The sequence below is a fragment of the Dendrobates tinctorius genome, unplaced genomic scaffold (assembly GCF_039654945.1).
Source record: "Dendrobates tinctorius isolate UK_male_01 unplaced genomic scaffold, ASM3965494v1 ptg000037l, whole genome shotgun sequence".
Lineage (NCBI taxonomy): Eukaryota > Metazoa > Chordata > Amphibia > Anura > Dendrobatidae > Dendrobates > Dendrobates tinctorius.
In genome coordinates this window covers 25746929-25768867 of record NW_027361705.1, presented here as the reverse complement: position 1 = coordinate 25768867, position 21939 = coordinate 25746929, and the positions used below count along the sequence as shown (strand labels likewise).

Genomic DNA, 21939 nt, shown 5'->3' with positions numbered 1-21939 from the left:
AAATTTTTGGCCCAGGCCAGAATGGCTTTGGCCGCCCAGACTGAAGTGAAAGCGGGAGCCAGGGAGGCCCCTGCCGCTTTGAAAATTGAATGAGCCATGCGTTCTACCTGCGTCGCTAAGGGTTGAGCTATGTGGCAGTGACAGGAGGGTCTGTGCTGCTAGCCTAGAGACTGGAGGGTCCACTTTGGGCAGATCTGTCCACTCCTTGGTGTCCTTCTGTGGGAAAGGGTACCTTGCCTCCAAATATTTGCGATTGGTGAATGTCTTCTCGGGCTGCGAAAACTGCTTAGTAAGTATCGCCTGAAATTCCGGGTGATTAGAGAAGACCTTAGGCGGTTTCAGAACACCTTCAAAGCAAATCTTGTGTTCTGGGGCTTCCGGGGGTGGATCAGAAATGTCCAGCACCCGAAGGATGGAAGAGATAATGTCCTCAAGTAGCGCTGCATTACTAGGGGTACCGGGGACCAGAGACCTCTCCGTTTAGTTGTCTGAGTCGGAGTCACAGATGCCTTCTGAATCCTGCGTATCGCTGAGGCATTCCCTGGTGGGCGAACTGGGGCGGAGGTCTCCTGTGGTTGGGGATCGCTGTGGAGATCTGCGTTGTCTGTCCCTAGTAGGAGATGGTCTAGGTGACCTGGAACTACGGTGTCTCTCCCTAGATGGGGATGACCGTGTGCTATGGGATGACGCAGATGAACGAGACCTGTGGGTCCGCTTACGTCTGGGAGAGCAAGAAACGGCCTGTCCCTGAGTGGAGCTGTCCCCTTGCTGGGTAACGCTCATAGCCGAGACATGACCCTGCAGAGCATGAAGTAATGTGGAGGTCAGGTTATCTATGGACTGCGTCATAGACTGCGACATTTGAGTAGCCCATTCCGGCGTGCCCGGCATAGTGCACCAAGTGCAGAAGGGCTGGCTATGCAGAGGGCCCTACAGGGGTGGCTATGTAGAGGAAACCTATAGGGGAGCCTTATAGGGAATATGGATTCACAGCCGAGTAAGAAAACCCAGCTGTGATCTTACCCCACCAGTGTGCCCCTAGGTCCAGCGCCGTAGATTCACAGTCCTGTGAATGGGTCCCCTTTTAGCAGATAATACTGCCATAGTGTTCACACAATACCACCATATAGATCACACAATACCGCCATATACTTCACATATAATACCACCATGTTGATCACACATAAAACCAGCAGAGTGACAGCAGCACAGAGTATTTCAGGAGAGCAGTATCACACAGGAGAGGATTAGATAAACGGCTCAGCAGTCAGTATCACACTAGAGGATTAGATACGCGGCTCAGCAGTCAGTATCACACAGGATAGGATTAGATACACGGCTCAGCAGTCAGTATCACACAGGAGAGGATTAGATACACGGCTCAGCAGTCAGTAGCACACAGGAGAGGATTAGATACACGGCTCAGCAGTCAGTATCACAGGATAGGATTAGATGTCCAGCAGATGGCCAAGTGTTTTGAAAGAGCAGGGAGCAGCTCCTCCTACGTTTTGCAAGAGCAGGGGCAGCAGCTGGTCGGGTGTTTTGAAAAGAGCAGCTCGGTCTCCAGGAGCTTGTCCTGTATCCTCTCCTGCAGCTGGTATGTGCAGAGTGAACATCCAAGCCCTGTTATGCTGGAACAGTAACAGCATCCAGGGCTTGCAATAGAGTGTAAATGGAGCTAAAAGGAAAGCACTGGGCTCTAATAAAATGGCGCCAGGCCACACCTACAGCTGTGAATTGAGCTGCCCACAGAGGCGTGCCCAGTTCACAGCTGATGCTGCTGCAATGATACAGATAAGAGTCGGCTCCCGACCCTTGTCTCTTATGCCCAGGGACTGCCGTAAATGAGCATGGAAAGTCTCGTTCAGCAGCCAGAAAGGTAAGATGGCAGCCCCCAGTGGCTGCATTAATACAGTAACAAAAAAAAAAAACACACCACTGAGTCAAGCTTAGGGGACAATACCTTTTATACCATTTTCTTTTTTACATTAAGTTATGAAAAAACACGGCACCTTCCCTTTAAGACATGAAGGTCAGCCAAAAATGGATTATTTCCCTTTAGTTAGCCAAGTGTTCCTTGCCATATTCTGGCTTACAACAGATGTTGAATATGGCTCAGCGCTGTATGGACCAATAATGCCTTTCTACTTTCTGAAGGCCAGTGATTTCAGAGAGAGAATGCCAAGGGGGGGGTGTAAAATTGTCAGAGTAAAAGGGAGGCAAATTTAAGTTTTAAAATGCATTCTAGTTTGTCTCCAACACGTTGCTTTACTTCTTGTTTCTATATACAGTATGTTCCTTTGTTGTTTTGCTGCCTTCATTCTGAATCCACAATTCCAATAATGAAAACCATTCCATGAACAAGTGTCAAAACTCTTGACCAGGACCGACTGGCAAAGGACAATATATATATACACATTTTTATATGCACACAGATTTATAGTAAACCACCATTAAAATTAATTTATTAGAAAATAAAAATAGTGACTAGTTTCCTTTAAGAGCCAGTTAAATTAGGCCGGTTTCACATTTGCGTTAAAGGCTGCAGCGTCGGCCTGCGCACGGCCGCCGCCAAGCCCCGCCTCCGCCGGTAGCTCCGCCTCCGGGCGCATGACGCTGCATGCGTCCCCTCTCCATCACTGAGGACGCAGGCCATGCGCAGTATGCGTTTGGCGGCGCCAGCGTCCTTTTGACGGTGCGCCGAGCGCAACCAAATTGCAACAGGTTGCGTTTGGCGCTGGTCGGTGCACCGTCAAAAGGACGCAGGCGCCGCCAAAACGCATACTGCGCACGGCCTGCGTCCTCAGTGATAAAGATAGGGGACGCATGACTCATGCAGCCTCATGCGCCCAGAGGCGGAGCTACCGGCGGAGGCGCGGCAGGGGGCGGGGTTTAGCGGCGGCCGTGCGCAGGCCGACGCTGCGGCCTTTAACGCAAATGTGAAACTGGCCTTACTGCAGCAACTAGTCAATTGCCCCTGGTAGATGAAAAGGTGTCCTGGCTTTTTGAACTTAATGAGCCCTAAAGTAGCCAAGACATGAACAAACTGAGAATATCTTCCCCCTCGTCAAAGAAAAAAAAAAAAAAAAAAAAAAAAGGGGAAGAGTTAGTGATGAGCGTGTATACTCGCTGCTCGGGTGTCCGAGTATTTTGGCGTGCTCGGAGATTTCGTTTTCGTCGTTTCAGCTGCATGATTTACGGCTGCTAGACAGGCTGAATACATGTGGGAATTCCCTAACAAACAGGTATTCCTCGCATGTATTCAGCCTGTCAAGCAGCCACAAATCATGCAGCTGCATTGACAGAAACTAGATTTCCGAGCATGCTTGGGGAAACCCGAGCAACGAGTATACTCGCTCATCACTAGACAGAGTTCATTAACTTGCTAAAATTCCTCTGCTGCCGTTTTGCATTTTTGTCCCCTTGTGGAGATTTCCCCCCCCATTCCTGGCTTTTGGGCAACGTGTCAGATGAGTTTTCTATGGATGCGTGCACTCCTACTATATGGTGCTGCCAGGCAACTACTCAACACCATCTGAAACTGGTGGAACATTGATATCTGGCAAGACAATGCTGTAAGACTTTCATCCATGTCTGCAAGTCATATTGAGAAGAGGGAGATCATACTGGTCAATCAGTTTCACATGCTGCTGCCGCAAATTTGCTGCATCATATGTGGGCAAGATTGCACCCTCCCAGAGAAAACTGCCACACCCTCTTGGAAAACAAGCCAGGGACTGGCATACTGGGCGACAAAAGGAAGAAAGGGTACATGTCCGCAATAGAGGGACAAAGTTTTTTTAAAAAAAAAAGTGGAAAAAACAGCGGCATATTCAGGGGGGCCCACTGGGATTTGGGCACTTTTTTGGACACGCAACAGAAACTCCTTAAAGTGGAAGCAAGTCTAAAATTCATGAGCCATAACATCTGTGCTAACCTGCTGTATGGAAGAATCTTGAGAGAATCCTGGCTCTTTAAACTCTATTTCATCATCACTGGAGGAGTGGATGTGTCGTGTTGTCACCTGAGAACAAAATACAAATACAAAGACATGTATCACATATATTTGTTTTGTGGGGTTTGCGTTGTAAATGTAAATTATGGCATCTTCCTCCCTTGCAAGCAAAATCAGTGTCAATTGCTATGGATGTCTACACGTCAACTGAAAAAAATAAGTCTTACACTGTATTTACTGTACAGACGGTCACAACTGTGATGAAATAAAATATATGGTCCTTGTGTTGCGATAATCTTATAAATGTGCCCCGGCTTTGTACTGTGTAATGGCTGTGTCTGGACATGGTCTGATCATACCACAGCTCCTGGGCAGGAGAGGAATCAGAGTACACAGACAGGACAGCACGGGATCACAGCTGCTGCTTTCGGAGATGTAAAACATGTTTAACCCCTTAAGGACCCCCAATACGTCTTTTAACTGACCTGAGATATAAGAGAATAGGATCCCCATACAAGTAACAATCCAGCAGCTGTCGGCTGTACACTATAGCTGACAACTTGCTGCATCACCCACAATCAGTGTTGTCACCGTCCATATCTCTAACCCCTTAGATGCTGCTGCCAATACTGACTACTTCATATAAATGTTTAAAAGAGTGTGGCTTCTCCCTCTTTATCCCTATTGGCACACTGAGATCATGATTGTGTGGTCCTGATGTTTGCCATGGCAATTCACTAGCAAATAGCGGCATTAGAGTCTGCCGGCTACAGTAACATGTTCAAAAGTCAGTGACAATTAGGTGGTGAAAAATCAACTTTTTCATTCCCATCATGCCACTTTGTATTAATTCCTGAAAAGCACTTGAAGGGTTAATAAACTGTCTGATAGCAGTTTTCAGTATGTCACGAGGTGTTGTTTTTAAAATGGTATAACTTGGGTTTCCCAGTATATAGGACCCCTAAAGTCACTTCAAACCTGGATAGGTCCCTAAAAAAATAATTCTGTAAACTTCTTTGAAAAAAATGAAAAATTGCTGCTACATTTTTAAACCTCCTAAAATACTAACAAAATAAAGTACAACTTTACAAATGGTGCTGATGTAGAGCAGACATGTGGGAATTTTTATTAATTTTTTGCTATGGTATGACTGTCTGAATTAAAGGGCTAATCATTCAAAGTTTAAAAATTGCTATTTTTTTTACATTTGTCAAATTTCTGATATTTTTTTTATAAAAACACAAAACATATCAACCTAAATTTACCATTATCAAAAAGTATAATGTGTCACAAAAAAAACTCTCAATAATCACTGGAATTTGTTAAAGCGTCCCAAAGTTATTACCACATAAAGTGACACTAGTCAGATTTTTAAAATTTGGCTCTGTCACTAAGTGGTTAAATAGAAGCAACAGATGACAATACCTTTAATGACAAATGTTCCACGAAAGTGACTGGTACTGGCTGTTTCCATGTAAAGGCATGAATTCAGGGCAATCCAGCACTACACACTAGCACAAGATACATTCTAGTGATCAATTTAAAAAAAAAAAAAAACAAACAAACCCCCAATGAGAAGGCCAATAAAATTGACGTATGTTTTTAAACCCCCACCCAAGAAATTACCTCCAAACGAGTCTTCATGTATAAGGTGCATCTTACTGCAGCTGTACCTTCATTAAGAGGCACTCACCCCTAAATAAATTGAATGCATCTTACAACAGGCCTGCGTCTCTGCCAGAAATGTTACTCCAGTAATTTACACCTTAAGAGGCATAACTTTAGAGTAATCTTCAAACTGGGCTTCACTACACAATGTCCCACCTCAGCTCTGCCCTCTTTGACAATGCTAGTCAGGACTGCGTAGAAACCACATAGGTTGTAACTCACTTCCACAACTCTGTGTTGTGCCAAAAATTTGAGAGATTTGAAGAGGTTTTACGCCAACTACACCCTGATGAAAGCGGGACTGTGTAGATTTGCTTTTGAGCTTCCTGTGAAACCTGAGAAAAAACATACAGAACTGAAGAAAACCTACTAGATCTACGGTGTTCCTTTTGTTGGTTTCCCCTAAGGAGTTCGTGCAGAAAGCCTCCCATTTTTCCTGAGCTTCAGTTGGCAGTTCTGTAGGAAGAGGAGGAGCAAATTACTTATAATACTAAAGAAAAAAAAAAAAGTTATTAAAAGGCGGTGTCTCAAGTTCAAAAATGGGTAAAACTGCAAAGTGCCAGTAAAAGCAGCCAAATGTACCCAAATGTAACACTTACTAAAAACCTGTCTGTTCTGAAGAATGGAGGGACCTGTACATTTTGTGTACAGCTCGCTGGCTGAATGACTGGCCACCCCGTAGTCTACATCTTTTAGCACTTTATGCAAAAATGACCATATTATACCCAATTCCATAGGGAAGGAAAACAAGGTTCAAAAGAGTATTCTTGGAAAAATATAGAAAATTTTTATTCAATACAAAACACATAAAAATGTGGAGCACACACTACCAGCAGGATAAATAAATGTTATATATATATATATTTTAATCACAGACATTAACTAACCCATACCATACTTATAAGAACCAGTCGCAAAAAAATGGGCAAATGTAACCAATTCATAACAAAACAATTTATATCCCCTAATTTCTCATCCAGAGTAATAATTGTGGTTATATAAACTGCCCTAAAAAAGGGTATGCTAAACAAAGTGCAATAAGTGCTTTATAATGTGCTACATATTAATCACTGCCCAACACAGTGTTAACTGGATAAAGTGCTAGTGGGCTGTACTAAATAGAATTAATCATGGATGAAGAAACAAATACTAATATTTAAGTATATAACATAAGAAACAGCCTGGAAGTCCAATTCTCTTTAGTACAGCCCACTAGCACTTTATCCAGTTAACACTGCGTTGGACAGTGATTAATATGTAGCACATTATAAAGCACTAAACCATAATTAATACTCTGGATGAGAAATTAGGGGATATAAATTGTTTTGATATGAATTGGTTACATTTGCCCAATTTTTTGCGACTGGTTCTAATAAGTATGGTATGGATTAGTTAATGTCTGTGATTAAATCCTCTCTCTATATATAGCCTGCTGGTAGTGTGTGCTCCACATTTATGTGTTTTGTATGGAATAAAATTTTAAATATTTTTCCAAGAATACTCTTTTGAACCTTGTTTTCCTTCCCTATGGAATTGGGTATAACATGGTTATTTTTGCATAACATGATTGAGTTATTGGACTTATAAATGTCCATGATTGCTATTTAAAGGAATCTCTGGTATTTAATATTTTAGCACTTGTTGGAAATGAGTTTATAGCTTGTAAGCTTAAGAGTAACAGTTACCAAAAAATAAAAGTAAACGGACGAACAGTTAGCTACTGTATTGAACCAGTCTGCATTATCCAAGATGAGAGGTCATGGCAAATATTGCTCACTACCCTGCAATCCCACACCTACATATACAGGGGTTGGACAAAATAATGGAATCCTCAACAAAAGTTAGTTTAATATGGTGTAGGTCCACCTTTTGCGGCGATTACAGCCTCAATTCTCCGAGGTATGGATTCATACAAGGTGTGAATGGTTTCCAAAGGAATTTTAGCCCATTCTTCAGTTAAAACACCCTCCAGTTCTTTGAGCGACAATGGCGGCGGAAATCGACGTCTAACTTGAATCTCTAAAATCGACCATAAATGCTCAATAATATTGAGGTCTGGGGATTGTGAGGGCCAGATGAGATGCTCAACTTCATTACAATGTTCCTCGTGCCATGCTTTAACGATTCTAGCTGTATGAATTGGAGCATTATCATCCTGAAAGATGGCGTTCCCCTCTGGGAACAGTGCTTGAACCATAGGATGCACTTGGTCGCCCAAATTGCCTAAATAAGCTCGGCTGTGAATTCTTCCATGAAGGGATATCATTGGCCCGGCGGATCTCCACGAAATAGCACCCCAGATCATCACAGAACCTCCGCCATATTTTACGGTTGGGAGAAGGCAGTCTGGATGGAATGCTTCTTTCGGCCGTCTCCAAACATACAATAGGCCGGAAATAGGGTAAACGATGATTAGTCTGAGAATATCACATGTCTCCACTGCTCGAGGGACCTATTCTGGAGGTTTCTGCACCACTCTAAACGCTTGGAAACATTTGTCATTGAGAGCAGCAGTTTTTGAATTGCAGCTCTTCCGTGGAATCCAGATTTGAGCAGCTCCCGACGAACAGTTTTCGTGGAAACTGGGTTCTGTAGATGTTCATTGAGCTCAGCTGTGATTTTCGGACCCGTGGTCTTGCGATCCTCTCTCACAATTCTCTTAGGGTCCGACGGTCTCTCTCAGTCAACTACGACTTTCGGCCGGACCTGTGCTTTGCTGCGGACGTTTTTCAATCTCTTTCAAACGCAGTCATTACTTTGGAGACAGTACCTCTTGACACGCCAAGCATTAGGGCACTCTGTTACACTAGCGTCTGCCATACGAGCATCAACAATTTGGCCTGTTTGAAAATCCGAGAGGTTTACCATTGGTATCAGGTTCTCATCAACGTTCTTACAATTCTGCAAAACAAACAGTTAATTTACATACACATATCACAACACAAATAATCAACTACAAAACATTACCATATGTCACGGTTTGCATGTTTATAACATGTTCGAAGATTATGATGCCAAAACGTTAGGCGTTTCCATTATTTTGTCCAACCCCTGTATGTGTTTTCAATGGGAAGAGAAGAGTAAACTAAGGTCAAGTATCTGTGGCTACAGTTTCTCTTGAAATAAAATGTCCATTATAATTCAGTAAGGCCAGGTTCACATAGCGCATAGCGTTGATGGACTGCATTAATGCTACTCACAACGAGATCGCGTTATGCGAGCCCACTAGCGCAGATGCTTCAACTGCGCTAGCAGTGACGGACCCCCGGACGCGGGCCCCTCACCGAACGACGGCACATCGCTAGCGCATGCCAATTTATGGCATGTGCTTGCGATGCGCTCCTAATGGGGGTGAATGGCAGCATTAACGGATTCCGTTACATTGCGTTATGCCGCAGTGTAACGCAATCTGTTAAACGGACTGCATTAACGCAATGTGACCCCAGGGGTGAAGTTGGGAGGTCAAACACACACAAAAATGGCAGGCTCACACGGATCCCATGTGTTTGGGAGTCTTTACATTCATGACATTAGATAAGATACCTTTAATAAGTTGATGTGCTAGTGTACTGTTTGGCCCCTTTTCAATGCTGTGGACTATACAATTTGCAATTCTCGTCAAGTGTCCCATGTATCCGTACCGCTGTCCACCTTCTGACCTAAGGAAGAAAAGAAAAAATTTACACAGGCACGGGATTTGGTTTAATTCACCATCAATCCCATACGCATTGATGTACATAAAGGCTACAATGCCATCAAAGCGCTAATATGATAGTGTTTTTATTTTACCTGCGTAAAAGTAATAAGCTGAGACGCGTGTGATAAACTAACGACATCAACCGATTTGGAGTGTAAACATTCAAGCCCTCATGCAGTTATACTGACTGATTAATTTGTGGGCCAAAAGGGCTGTGACTTTAAGGGGTTAAAAAGAAAAATAGGGATTTTTGTTCACTCACCGTAAATTCCTTTCCAATCATTGGGGGACACCGGACCATAGGTGTTAGGGTATGTGCACACGGTACGGATTCTGCTGCGGATCCGCAGCGGATTTGGCCCTGCGGATCTGCAGCAGAACTGCATGTGATGTACAGTACCATTAAAGGCAATGTAAATCAAAATCCGCAGTGCACATGCTGGGTTTTTTTCCGCGCAGATTTGCTGCGATTGAAAACTGCAGCATGTCACTTCTTTTGTGCGATTTGCTGCAGTTTTCCACCTGCTCCATTCTAGAAATCCGCAGGTGGAAAACTGCAGGGGAAAACCGCACAAAAACTGCAGTACATCCGCACTAAATCCACAGGTAAAAAGCAGGTCATTTTAGGGCGGATTTAGCAAAAACTGCAGGGAAAATTCCTCATCAGCTTCAACACCATGTGCACATAGTGTCCTCCTAGTGGCAGCAGCATAAGGCTAAGTGAAAAAACAGAAAAGTGAACTCCTCCTCTGCAGTATACACCCGCCCACTGGAGGAGATTGAACCAGTTTGGTAAAGCAGTAAGATTTAAACAAATAACTAAGAATAACCCTGAATTATGTCAAAACTAAGAACGAAACAATAAGCCAATAGGCTATCAGGGTGGGTGCTGTGTCACCCAATGATTGGCTTGGGAAAAAAAAAAGGATTTTACGGTGAGTACACAAAAATCCCTACGCCTCATTGGGGGACACAGGACCATGGGACGTCCTAAAGAAGTCCCTGGGTGGGGAGCAACACAACTGCTAATACCCCATGTATCACTGGCTTACAGATGTGGTACTGCAGTTTGCAAAATGTGCCTGATAAGAGCTGCATCTGCTGAGACCTGAAAATGAATGTGATCGAGTTTTCTAAAAGTATGCAATCTGGACCCAGTCGCAGCTTTGCAGACCTTATTCTGCTGACACCGGTGTCGAACGGTCGAAGAGGCATCCACTGAGAGTAGAATACGCCTTAATCCCTACAGCATACTCACAAAAGACAATGCAGCCGGAGCCAGGATTACTCTTAAAAAGGTAACTGCCTCAATCCATCCTCCCTATAGATAGGGGGATGGAGAGGACCCTTCTGTCCATCCATTGTGCCTGGCAGCTGAAGCGCGATGATGCAGCAGAGTCGACTGTGCTGCCGTTAAAAGGAATCTGCCTCAATCAATCCTCCCTGTAGAAAGGGGGATGGAGAGTACCCTTCTGCCATCCGTTGTTGTTAGCGAAGCTCCATGTGCTCGCCCTTTGTAGTTGTGGGGAGATCAGGACCGAGTAGGAACCGTCGCCCCAAATGAGGCCAGGCACGCCCAGTTGTCGCAGGAGAGGGTACAGGGAGATATACTTCGAGTTCTCACCTGGTGATGGTTCGGGGGAGTATGGCCCCTTGAAAGGGTCCGTCGCCCCCTTCACTCCATTAAATAAAAATTTACAGAAAAATCAAAAATTGAAAACAAAAATGTTGGGGTCTGAAACAGACCCAAGTGCCTCCTACAGACACTAAGCAAGAACTGGTTGAATCTCAGCCAGTGGGCGGGTGTATACTGCAGAGGAGGAGTTCACTTTTCTGTTTCTTTTCACTTCGTGTCCTCCAAGTGGCAGCGTGTCAAGTATAGCGTGGCACTACCACAGGGTGCACAAGTAGGTTACCCAGACCAAAGTGAATAATAACTTGGCACTCAACTAAATGATCCTTTACAAATGAAGTTTTTATATTATATGCAGTCTTAGAAGACGTTTCGGCCCACAATCGGCCTTCGTCAGTCTTCCGACCGCTATCACAGTATAATGACCCGATATAGAGCCACAAATCTATGTGGATTCCTGTTTTATGGTATAATGCAGGTTAGTTTTGTGCTTCCAGCTATTGCTAGAGCATGCTGCGTTGTGCTGGTAAATCAACATAAAATAGTAGTGGAAGCACTGAGTATAGAGTATGTCTCCTTCAAGTACTGTGGCTGTTTTGTAGCTACCAGACGAGCGGTGGAAACTGCGTCTAGCCCGCCACATCCGTACCTCATATCCACAGGCCTCGTATGGCCTCCATTTTTCTCTACTGGGCTATACAGAGATAGCACTAACAGACAAAACAGCCACAGTAGTTGAAGGGGACGTTCTCTATACTCAGTGCTTCCACTACAATTTTATGTTGATTTACCAGAACGCAGCACGCTCTAGCAATAGCTGGAAGCACAACACTAACCTGCATTATACCATAAAACAGGAATCCACATAGATTTGTGGCTCTATATCAGGTCATTATACTGTGATAGAGGTCGGCAGACTGACGAAGGCCGATTGTGGGCCGAAACATCTTCTAGGACTGCATATAAACTAAAAACTTCATTTGTAAAGGATCATTCAGTTGAGTGCCAAGTTACTTTATTACTCCTAGTGGCAGCAGCATAACACACCCATGGTTCTGTGTCCCCCAATGAGACGTAGGAGAAAATGCCTCCAGGAACATATGAAAAACATTAAAAACCTTTTTACATGCATTTTATAGTGCATGACAGAGGGTAGGGTGCAAGGAGGAGGCTGCACAGTTATGTCATGTGTGCATGCAATTTCAAGAATAAAGCTATTAAAAAAAAACAAACAAAAAAAAAAAACAACAACTTACTGTCGCTTTTCATTCAAGGCCCATGCTTCAAGTATTCGGTCTATTAAGTGGCATTTCAAAAAGAGCTGAAAGAGAATTGGAAGTAAACTTAAGAACATTTTGTTGACGCAGAAGAGAAAAATACAACTGGCAGAATTGGGACATACATGTTTTAATAAGATGTGGTCTCCTGCAGCATTCTCCTCGCTATTCGTGCTGTCTGTATTCTCACACGGACTAGCAAGAATCAAAGCAATGCAGATTTCCACTTGCGTGTGAAGAAAGTTGTTCCATGTGTATTTGAAAAACATATCCTAGATAGAAAAAAAAAAAAAAAAAAAAAAAAAAAGCACAGAAGAATCACATCACTAATGTAACCTTAATATTCATGAAAACATGGTATTTATTCTCTTTCACCCTATAATATTAACCGCTTCACGACATCTGCCGTATATGTACGGCGCATGTTAGAGGTGGGTGTATGGAACGGGCTCCTGCAGCAAGCTGGCCCCATACCAGGTAGGTGATGGCTGAACGGAACCTGCGATTGTTAAATTATTAAATGTCGCGGTCAATCTCTGACATGCATTAACACATGCCAACATGCACGGAAGTCATTGACTCCGCCCACTGGCACGCCAATGACGTGATCGCGGGTCATCGACAGGTTAGCTGATGACCCCCTGTGCTTGTTTTTACAGAGCTCCTTTGAAACCCCATCTCTGGCCGGGTTTCAAAGTAGACTGTGGTTTCGGTTTATAGCACAAGCGATCGGACAAGTGCATCTTTAAGTCCCCTAAGGGGTCTATGAAGGATAATAAAAGAGCGATCACGCAGAATACTACCACTGCCACCACATGTGATGAATCCGCACCTCGCCACTCCGCCTGACATCACTATTAGGTCAGAGGGATCACACGGTATGGTCTATTCACTTGCATCAACAAAAAGTTCTTCACCCCCTGGGGACACGCAAGGTCAGATTGGCACAGTGTTACACAGACACCCCCTGTCCACTTGGGCCCAGGGAGGCATAGGGAGTGAGAGGATGTGGCCCAGGCAGTCGCTCACAACCCTGATCAGCTGAGAGGCACCTTTCACTAGCAGCAGTGAAACCGTTCCTGGTCAACCTGGTAGGAATGTCATTAGTTCCTCATTGGATATAAGGCCGATCCGTTAACAGGATTATAGCGGGCCAGAAACCAGCCCTGGTAACATGGCAAATTAAGCTAAGAAATGGACGTGTGTTAGTTTATCAAGATACAAGTGCAGCCAAAGGCCAAATTATATATTTAAATCTCCTTAGCGGCACACCAGATCATGCACTATATACACATTGATTATACATATACAATGGTCAGATATGACGTACAAAAGTATAAGCAGATGATACAAACGTCAATTCCCGGCTTGGGACGTGTGAGGGTCAGCTATTTCCAGTTTGCTTCAACACTCTGTGACCTCCCTTGGCAGAAAACAAAGGCCCACATCGTTGCACATGCACTTAACCCCTTGGTCAGTCACTCCCCCCCGCCACCCGAGATGGTCCCAGTTTCCCTCCCACTTGCTCTGGCAGCTGAAACTCCAAAAGCTATGATGGAACATGACTTCCCTAATGAAAGTCATAGGGCAGTGGTTTTGGCACTAGTGGATCTGGCTGGGCTCCCATTACACTCGGAAACCAAACACTGCTTCGCTAACAAGCTCCTACTAGCTGTTCTATGCATCTCCCTATCACTTGGGTGCTAGTTGGGGGTCGAGACCCCAGTGGGTGTTCGGCCCGTTCAGAGATCTTGAAAATGTAATTGGTGTACAGCTAGGACATACCATAAGTCCATAATGAAATCATGGCTCTAGTCTGTCTGAGGAATACCTTCATCCCATCAATTAGCTTTAGGGTACCGATACACATAGCGACGCTCCAGCGATCCAGACAACGATATGAGCTGGTAAGGATCGCTGGCGCGTTGCTGCATGATCGCTAGTAAGCCGTCAAACAGGCAGATCAACTCGACGCAGCAACGATCCGTATAACGACCTCGGCGGTCGTTGGCACCTTGTCACACAGCAGCTATTCTGACGACTCAGACCTCGATAGCGTGAGTTCTGAGTCGCCAACGAGGTCGCTCGTCGTTATTAAGGTGTCAAACACAGCGATGCATGCTGGCCAGCAGGACACCAACGATCTAAAAAATGGCCCAGGACATTTGAGCATGATCAGCGAGATCGCAACGGGGCGCCGGTCGCCGCTATGTGTCACACGTAGTGAGACCGCTGGCGAGGTCGCTGTTGCGTCACAAAATCGGTGACGTGCTAACGATCTCGCTACGTGAGACTGGGCCTTTACACACAGAGATCCATCCTGCCAGAAATAGCTTGGTCCCAGCTATCTGATAGAGGTGTGAATTTAGCTCGACCACCTACAGAGAATGATTTCCTGTCTCAGCTTCACACTTTGTAAGAGAACTATAATCTTGAACTGAATATGATAGTTGATTGTGAAAAATATTGGGGTTATAATTTCATGCCAAAGGATAACAAAAACAGAAAAAAAATAAATAAATAAAAAAAAAGTTCAAATCACCTCCCTTCCCCCCATTAAGGGTAAAGATATTATAAAAAAGAAAAAAAAAAAAAAAAAAAAAAAGTTGTGTGGCATAACCGTATTTAGAAATGTCCAATCAAAATATAAAAACAATTACCCAATCAGCAGTCCCAAGGGTGGGAGAAAGAAAATATATAGAAAGAAAAAGGAACTTAGGTCGGCCGGTGGGAAACCGCCACCTGCAGTACCTACCTACCCAGGCCTGCATCAGCCGAGGCTTGGGTATTAACCTTGTAGAACCTTGCAAAGATGTGTAAGGACGACCAGGTTGCAGCCTTGCAGATCTGCAAGGCCAAAGCCTGGTGGCGAATGGCTCAGGAAGCTCCCACAGCCTGGGTGGAGTGAGCCTTTACTCCCTGGAGGAAGCTGTTGGCTATACTGAGGCATACCGCGTTCTGGGCAGAGCGAATCCAATGGGCAATCGTGGACTTGGAGGCCTGGAGCCCCTTTCGACGACTTTCAGAGATGACAAGTAGGGAATCTGACGAACAGAAGCCGTCCTAGAAAGGTAGACTCGAATAGCTCTGACCAAATCCAGTTTGTGGAGGGACTTTTCCAGTGGATGAGGAGGACAGAGAATGAAGGACGATGTCTTCATTGATGTGAAAGGCAGAAACTACCTTGGGTAAAAAGGAAGGAACAGGTCAGGGACTACCTTGTCCTGGTGTAGAATCAGGAAAGGAGAACGACACAACAGTGTCGCTAGCTCGGAAACTCTCCTGATAGACGTAATGGCGATTAGGAAGGCCACTTTCCAAGACAGAAGAGCGAACAAGATATCCTGAATGGGTTCAAAGGGGGCGCGCTGAAGAACGTCGAGAATGAGATTGAGATCTCATGGATATACCGGAGGATGGTAAGGTGGCGCCAGGTGGGCGACCCCCTTAATGAAAGTCTTCACCTGAGGAAGGGAGGCTACATCTCTCTGGAAGAGGACTGAGAGCGGATACCTGACCTTAAGGGTACTGAGCGATAGATGTGAATCAAGGCCCGCTTGAATAAAGCCAAGGATGGACAGAAGGTAGAAGGACATCGGAAACAAACTGTTATCCTCGCACCACCAGAAGGCTTTCCAACATCTGTGGTGGATGTGTGAGGATGCTGGTTTCCTCACCTTAATCATGGTCTGGATGACCCCCTGGTAGAGAAACCGGCTTCCTTTAGGGCTGCGCCTTCAACAGCCATGCCGTTAATCTCAGAGACCGAGAACTCGGGTGGAAAAGGCGGCCTTGCGAGAGAACATCTGGGCGGTCTGGAAGCTTCCAGGGAACGACAACGAGCATGTTCACCAGTTCCGCATACCAGGCCTGTCTTGGACAGTTTGGAGCAATGAGAAGAACTGGAACCCCTTCAGCCTTTATCTTTTTTACAACTCTCGGAATCAAGGGGAGAGGCAGAAAAAGATAAGGGAGCTGAAACTGGGAACATGGGATCACCAGGGTGTCGCAGCCAAAAGGCCCTCGGCTCACATGACCTGGATACGAACAGAGGAACCTTGTGGTTCGCCCAGGACGCCATGAGATTGACGTCAGGAGTGCCCCATCTCTGACATATTTGGTAGAAGACGGCGGGGTGGAGAGACCACTCGCCTGAAGTGATGCTCTGACGACTCAGAAAATCGGCTTCCCAATTTTCCACCCCCGAAATGTGAACGGCTGATATGGCCGGGACGTGACATTCTGCCCATCATAGAATCTTTGTCACCTCTGACATGGCCTGTTTGCTGCGAGTCCCACCTTGGTGGTTTAGGTACGCCACGGCCATGGCGTTGTCAGACTGAATGCGGACTGGCTTGCCTGCAAGCAGAGGTTGCCAGCGGATAAGTGCAAGAAAGATTGCCCTGATCTCCAGGAGACTGATGAGGAGAAGGGTTTCCTGAGCGTTTCAGCGACCTTGCGCTGTGTGAGGAAGGAAGACTGCTCCCCAACCGAGGAGACTGGCGTCTGTGGTGATGACCTGCTACTGGAGAGGGAGAAAGGACCTCCCGTGCAGGACAGAGGCGGATAGTGTCCACCAAGTCAGAGATTGCCTCACTTTGAGAGGCAGAAGAACCGGTCGGTCCAGGGAGACAGTTGTCTTGTCCCTCTGCTGAAGAGGACGGATGTGAAACTGGGCATAAGGGACGGCTTCCGTGGCGGCAACCTTCTTTCCCAGTACCCTCATGCAAGACTGTAAAGGGAGAGAGAATGGTTACTTTAGAGAGTGAATTCCCTGTCGTAGAGACACCAACTTCTCCTTTGGAAGGAAGACGTGGGCCTGAGCCGTATCGAACTCCATACCCAGAAACACCAGGCGCTGTGATGGAAGAAGGGAGGATTTCTCCTTGTTGACTACCCAGCTGAGACGGGCCAGAGTGTCCAGAGTTATCTGAAGACTCTGGTCACAGTCCCGGCGTGACGGTGCTTTGATCAGGAGATCGTCCAGGTAAGGGATTATGAGAATCCCTCTGGAGCAAAGAATGGCCATGACGGCTGCCATGACCTTCGTGAAGACCCTGGGGGCAGACGCCAGGCAGAAAGGAAGGGCAGTGACCAAAAATTATGGTCCTGGATTGCAAACCGAAGGAATCTCTGATGTTGCACACAAACAGGAATGTGAAGATAAGCATCCTGAATGTCTACAGAGCAAAGAAACTCCCCTGGTTCCATGGAGGCGATCACCGAACGCAAGGACTCAATCCTGAAATGGCAGGTCCGAATGTGACCGTTCAGCATCGGACGGATGGACGAGTCTTTTTTCGGGACTATGAACAGATTGAAGTAAAACCCTGAAAACCGCTCATTTGGAGGAAGGGGCACAATTACGCCTGAGCGTAGAAGGGAAGATACTGCCCGAAGAACCCCTGGAGCTTGACAGGGACTCTTTGAAGGGCGAGAGAGAAAAAAGTCTTCATGGGGTGGACGAAAAGTCGATCTTCTAACCGGACATGACTATTTCCCTGACCCAGGTGTCGCTGACAACCATGCGTCCCTGAAAAGGCGGCGGCGTCCTCCCACCCTGGAAAAGTTTCCAAGTGGGGGTGATCCGTCATTTAGAGGAAAATCTGTGAGCGCGGGATCCAGAGGGCTTTGAGGAACGTCTTTTTGGTCCCTAGTGAGGTGCCGATTTGAAGGATGGTTTCTTACTTTCCCTTGGGATGGACAAGGGGTCCTGCTAGGAGGAAGTCCCTGAAGAAGAGAAAGGTCGAAAGGAGCGGAAGGGCTGGGGCCCTTTCCTACTGAAGGGATGTTTGGGCTTAGACTGAGGAAGAGAAGTACTCTTCCCCCGGCGGCATCCGAAAATTATTTGGTCTAGTTTGGACCCGAATAGCCTGGACCCCTGAAAAGCCATGGCTGGTGAGAGATTTATTAGAGGTAGGATCTGCATTCCATGCTTTTAACCAGAGGATGCGGTGTATAGCAATAATATTGCTGCTTGCCCATTTCGGAACAGCCGGCCGCATTCAAAGAAGTGGCCAGAAGATATTTTCCAGCGTGAGCCATCTGATCCGCCAAATCTGCGAATTCTTCCGGAGGAGCTGCAGTTACAATGCCCTGGCAGAGGATCTTAGCCCAGGCAGAAATACCACCCAGGTGGAAGCACCGGTTGCTTCAAAGGCCAATTTGGCCAAAGACTCAATCTGCCTGTCCGTGGCATCCTTGAGAGACGCACTATCTGGAAGAGACAGAACTGTCTTTAAGGCTAGGCGAGAGACAGGAGGGTCCACTTTAGGAGACTCTGCCCATTTACCTGTAAGGTCTGGGATAAAGGGATACAATATGTCTATAGCTGTCTCCTTCCAGGGAAGCGCTTTTCATGGTGCTCCCAGTGTTTGGCCATGGTCGCCTTGAACTCTATGATAGGGAAAGGTCCTGGGAGGATGTTTTACCCGTTTAAAGGAGACGGAGTGCTCTGGAGTGGGAACCTCGTCCTCTTTTAGTTTAAGGGTTTGAGTAGTCGCTAGAATAAGGCTATCAACCAGGTGTTGTATCTTTGAAGTCTGGTCCGGATCAGAGTCGGACCCAGACTAGGAACCCAGTTCTGACCCAAACCCCTCCTCTGAGGAGGGGGAATGGGGAGAGAGAGGCATCCTGGAAAGAGTAGAAGGGCCCGGGGAACTGGATGAGGAGCTAGGGAGAGTCCGTTTCCTTGACTCCTTTCCTGACCTGTCCCTGAGAAGTTCGTGATCAGGTGCGTGCGAATCTCCGTGAGGCGTTCGGAGCACTGGTGGCGGCAGATAAGTTTGGAAGACGATCCAGAGCCTGGACAAGGGACTGGGATATTTTTGTCAGGTCTGAGACCAACTGAGACATGGCAACAGTCCTCTCCGGAGGGAGAGGTGTGCTCTCATCCCAGGCATTAGTGTGATCCTGTGGGGCAGACATGGTGGAAGGACTGCAGGACGTGCAGAGGGGGGACGGCTGACCTGAGGACCAATTTCTCTTGCAGCGGGCGCAGGTGTAATGTATCACGGTGGGCTTAGAGGGAGTACTGCTGAAGAGTGCTATAACGTGAAAGGGGCAGGGAAGGGGAGCAGGGCAGAACCTACCAGATGCCAGCGATGATGCAGCCAAAGACCGATGGTTCCAGTGTCCCCCTTTTCAGATGTCTGCAGTGTACGATCTTTGTGGCGCAGGAGGAGCCCAAGAAGGAATGCTGCAGGAGCACAGGCGTTAAGATGGCTGCGGACCATGCTGAGCTGCACGATGTGTTGGTGGGCAAGTTACAGGGAGAAGTGAAAGTCTGACTACAGTTGGCTGGAGCGCCGGGGGGACGTGGCCAATGAGATGAACGGCTGGCAGAAGAGGCCACAGTAATTGGTGTCGGGAGGAGTGTCCCCACCTCTGCTAGGCTGATGAGCGATGCGCACAGAGAGGGGGGCATGGACGGGGGAAAAGCCGGCGGTGAAAAGAGAAGGCAGGGAGGTGATTGTCTTGACGTGTCGGGAGCGTGTCAAGCCCGGAGAATGGGCCGGCTGGGCGGGAGAAGGTGCCTCTCCGATTGGAGGGCCATTCGGAAGGCGTGTCAATGCAGGAATCTCCGTTACAGGAAGGAAGGGAAAAGATGTCGAGCGTTAAGAAAAGGGCGCCAAATACAAATGGTGAGCCGTGCTGAGCTGCGGAGCCGGCGGTTTCCTTGGGGAAACAACCTGCTTCTGTACTCGGTCTGTGCTCTGTGGTCTGTCTGCTGGGGGGGAGGTATACATACCAGCCACAGGGGATGTCGAGGGTCCTCTTGCCTGATGAAGATCTCGTCAGGAGCCCTCAGATAGTGGAGGATCGCTGTAAAACAGGGATCCTTCTTACCGCAGCAACTTCGGATGGTGCAGAAGATGGCGTCGACCCCTTACAAGAAGGGGGGAGGCCATCATCTTCCTCTCAGCCCTCTCCGAGGAGAGGAGTGAGGAGGGGAAAAGGCAAAGGACCGGCCACCGTAAATCACCCTGAGACACCTATGAAAGTGACAGGGAATAAGGCCCTGCCTGCGGGTCTGACAGTGGGCGAAGTGGGTGACACCACACTGCTCTCTGTCGCATAAACGTGGGAAAACAGGGTGAGACTTTACACCCTGTTACCCTGAAGATGAAGAGACAGAAAAACAAAAGGAGAGATTAATAAAAAACACAACAGGGTACCTGAAAAGGAAAAAACTGGATCTGGGATCAGATCCAGGTCCGCCTCCTACAGACACCAAGCTTAAACTGAGTAGCATAGTGACTGTCGGTGAGTGTACACTGCTCGGGAGGAGCTATTTTTTTTTCCTTTTGCCTAGTGTCAGTGCCTCCTAGCGAGAGCAGCATACACCCCATGGTTATCTGTGTCCCCCAATGAAGCGATAAAGAAATGGTACCAATAAAAAAAGTAGTCCGGCTCAGCAAAAAAAAAAATAATAAGGAAAAAAAATATAAGATATCACAGAGTTTCATCAGCCAAAAAATAAAAATGTTAAGTGTATAGGAAAATGGCGAGAACCCCAAATTTTTTTTTTTTAGTGACTCAAAAATAAACATGATGGACATGTTGGGTATTGCCATAATCGTATTGATGAGAATTATGTTGCTTGGACATTTTTACCACAAAATATACACCGTTAAAACAATTCAAATTTTTTTTTTTTTTTTTTTAAAGGTGTGATGAAGGTTTACCATGTTTCATCCTCAGTTACTTCCTGTAGTTTTTCCACAGGGATTTTTTGGGTTGCTTACTGTAAAATCTGTTTCTCGGAGCCTTCATTGGGGGACACAGACCATGGGTGTATGCTGCTGCCACTAGGAGGCGGACACCATGCACAGAAAAGGTTAGCTCCTCCTCCGCAGTGTACACCCCACCGACTGGCAGGAAATTCCTCAGTTAGTGAGAAAGCAGTAGGAGAAGTAACGGAATAGATTGAAAACAGGACAACTCAACTGTAAACAACCAACCAATATAATAACAGGAGTTGTAGAACATGGGAGGGTGCTGTGTCCCCCAATGAAGGCTCCGAGAAACAGATTTTACGGTAAGCAACCCAAAAAATCCTGTTTTCTCGTTCGCCTTATAGGGGGACACAGACCATGGGATGTCCCAAAGCAGTCCCTGGGGTGGGAAAGACAAACTTCCATCAGGTCAGCGGACTCACTACCGCAGCCTGCAGGATCCTTCTACCTAGGCTGGCATCCGCCAAAGCGTAGGTGTGGACCTTGTAGAATTTCACAAACGTGTGAACCGATGATCAGGTTGCAGCTTTGCAAAGCTGCAACACGGAAGCTCTGTGACGTACCGCCCAGGAGGCACCCACTGCCCAGGTAGAGTGCGCTCTAATCCCCAGAGGGGCCACTCGATGTTTAGCCCGGTAGGCCTCCAAAATTGCCGATCTGATCCAGCGAGCAATAGTAGCTTTGGAGGCCGGGTGACCTTTCCACGCCCCATCTGGAATGGTGAAGAGAGAATCTGTCTTCCGCAAAGAAGTCGTCCTAGTTAGGTAGACCTTCATCGCCCTGATCAAGTCCAGCTTGTTCAAGGACCACTCCCGAGGGTGAGCTGGACCCGGACAAAAGGACGGGAAAACAATGTGCTCATTCAAGTGGAAAGTGGACACCACCTTAGGGAGGAAAGAGGGCGGAGGCCGCAGAACTACCTTGTCCTGGTGGAGTACCAAGAAAGGAGAGCGGCAAGAGGGCCGCCAATT

The 21939-nt window shown here is 46.6% G+C and overlaps 1 protein-coding gene across 9 annotated transcripts in view; it reads right to left on the bottom strand.

The window, feature by feature from the left end:
* Window positions 1-21939, bottom strand: part of PPP6R3 (protein phosphatase 6 regulatory subunit 3) — a 179040-nt gene that overhangs the window by 79033 nt on the left and 78068 nt on the right. For 7 of the 9 annotated variants that reach the window (XM_073573947.1, XM_073573949.1, XM_073573950.1 and 4 more), the window contains 5 exons: window positions 12356-12502; window positions 12210-12274; window positions 9167-9282; window positions 5994-6079; window positions 3938-4024 (listed from right to left, as the gene is read on the bottom strand). In XM_073573947.1, the coding sequence (XP_073430048.1) occupies window positions 3938-4024; window positions 5994-6079; window positions 9167-9282; window positions 12210-12274; window positions 12356-12502 (501 nt within the window). Of the gene's footprint in view, window positions 1-3937; window positions 4025-5993; window positions 6080-9166; window positions 9283-12209; window positions 12503-21939 lie in introns of all 9 variants that reach the window. The other 2 variants (XM_073573946.1, XM_073573948.1) reach the window with 1 other exon arrangement.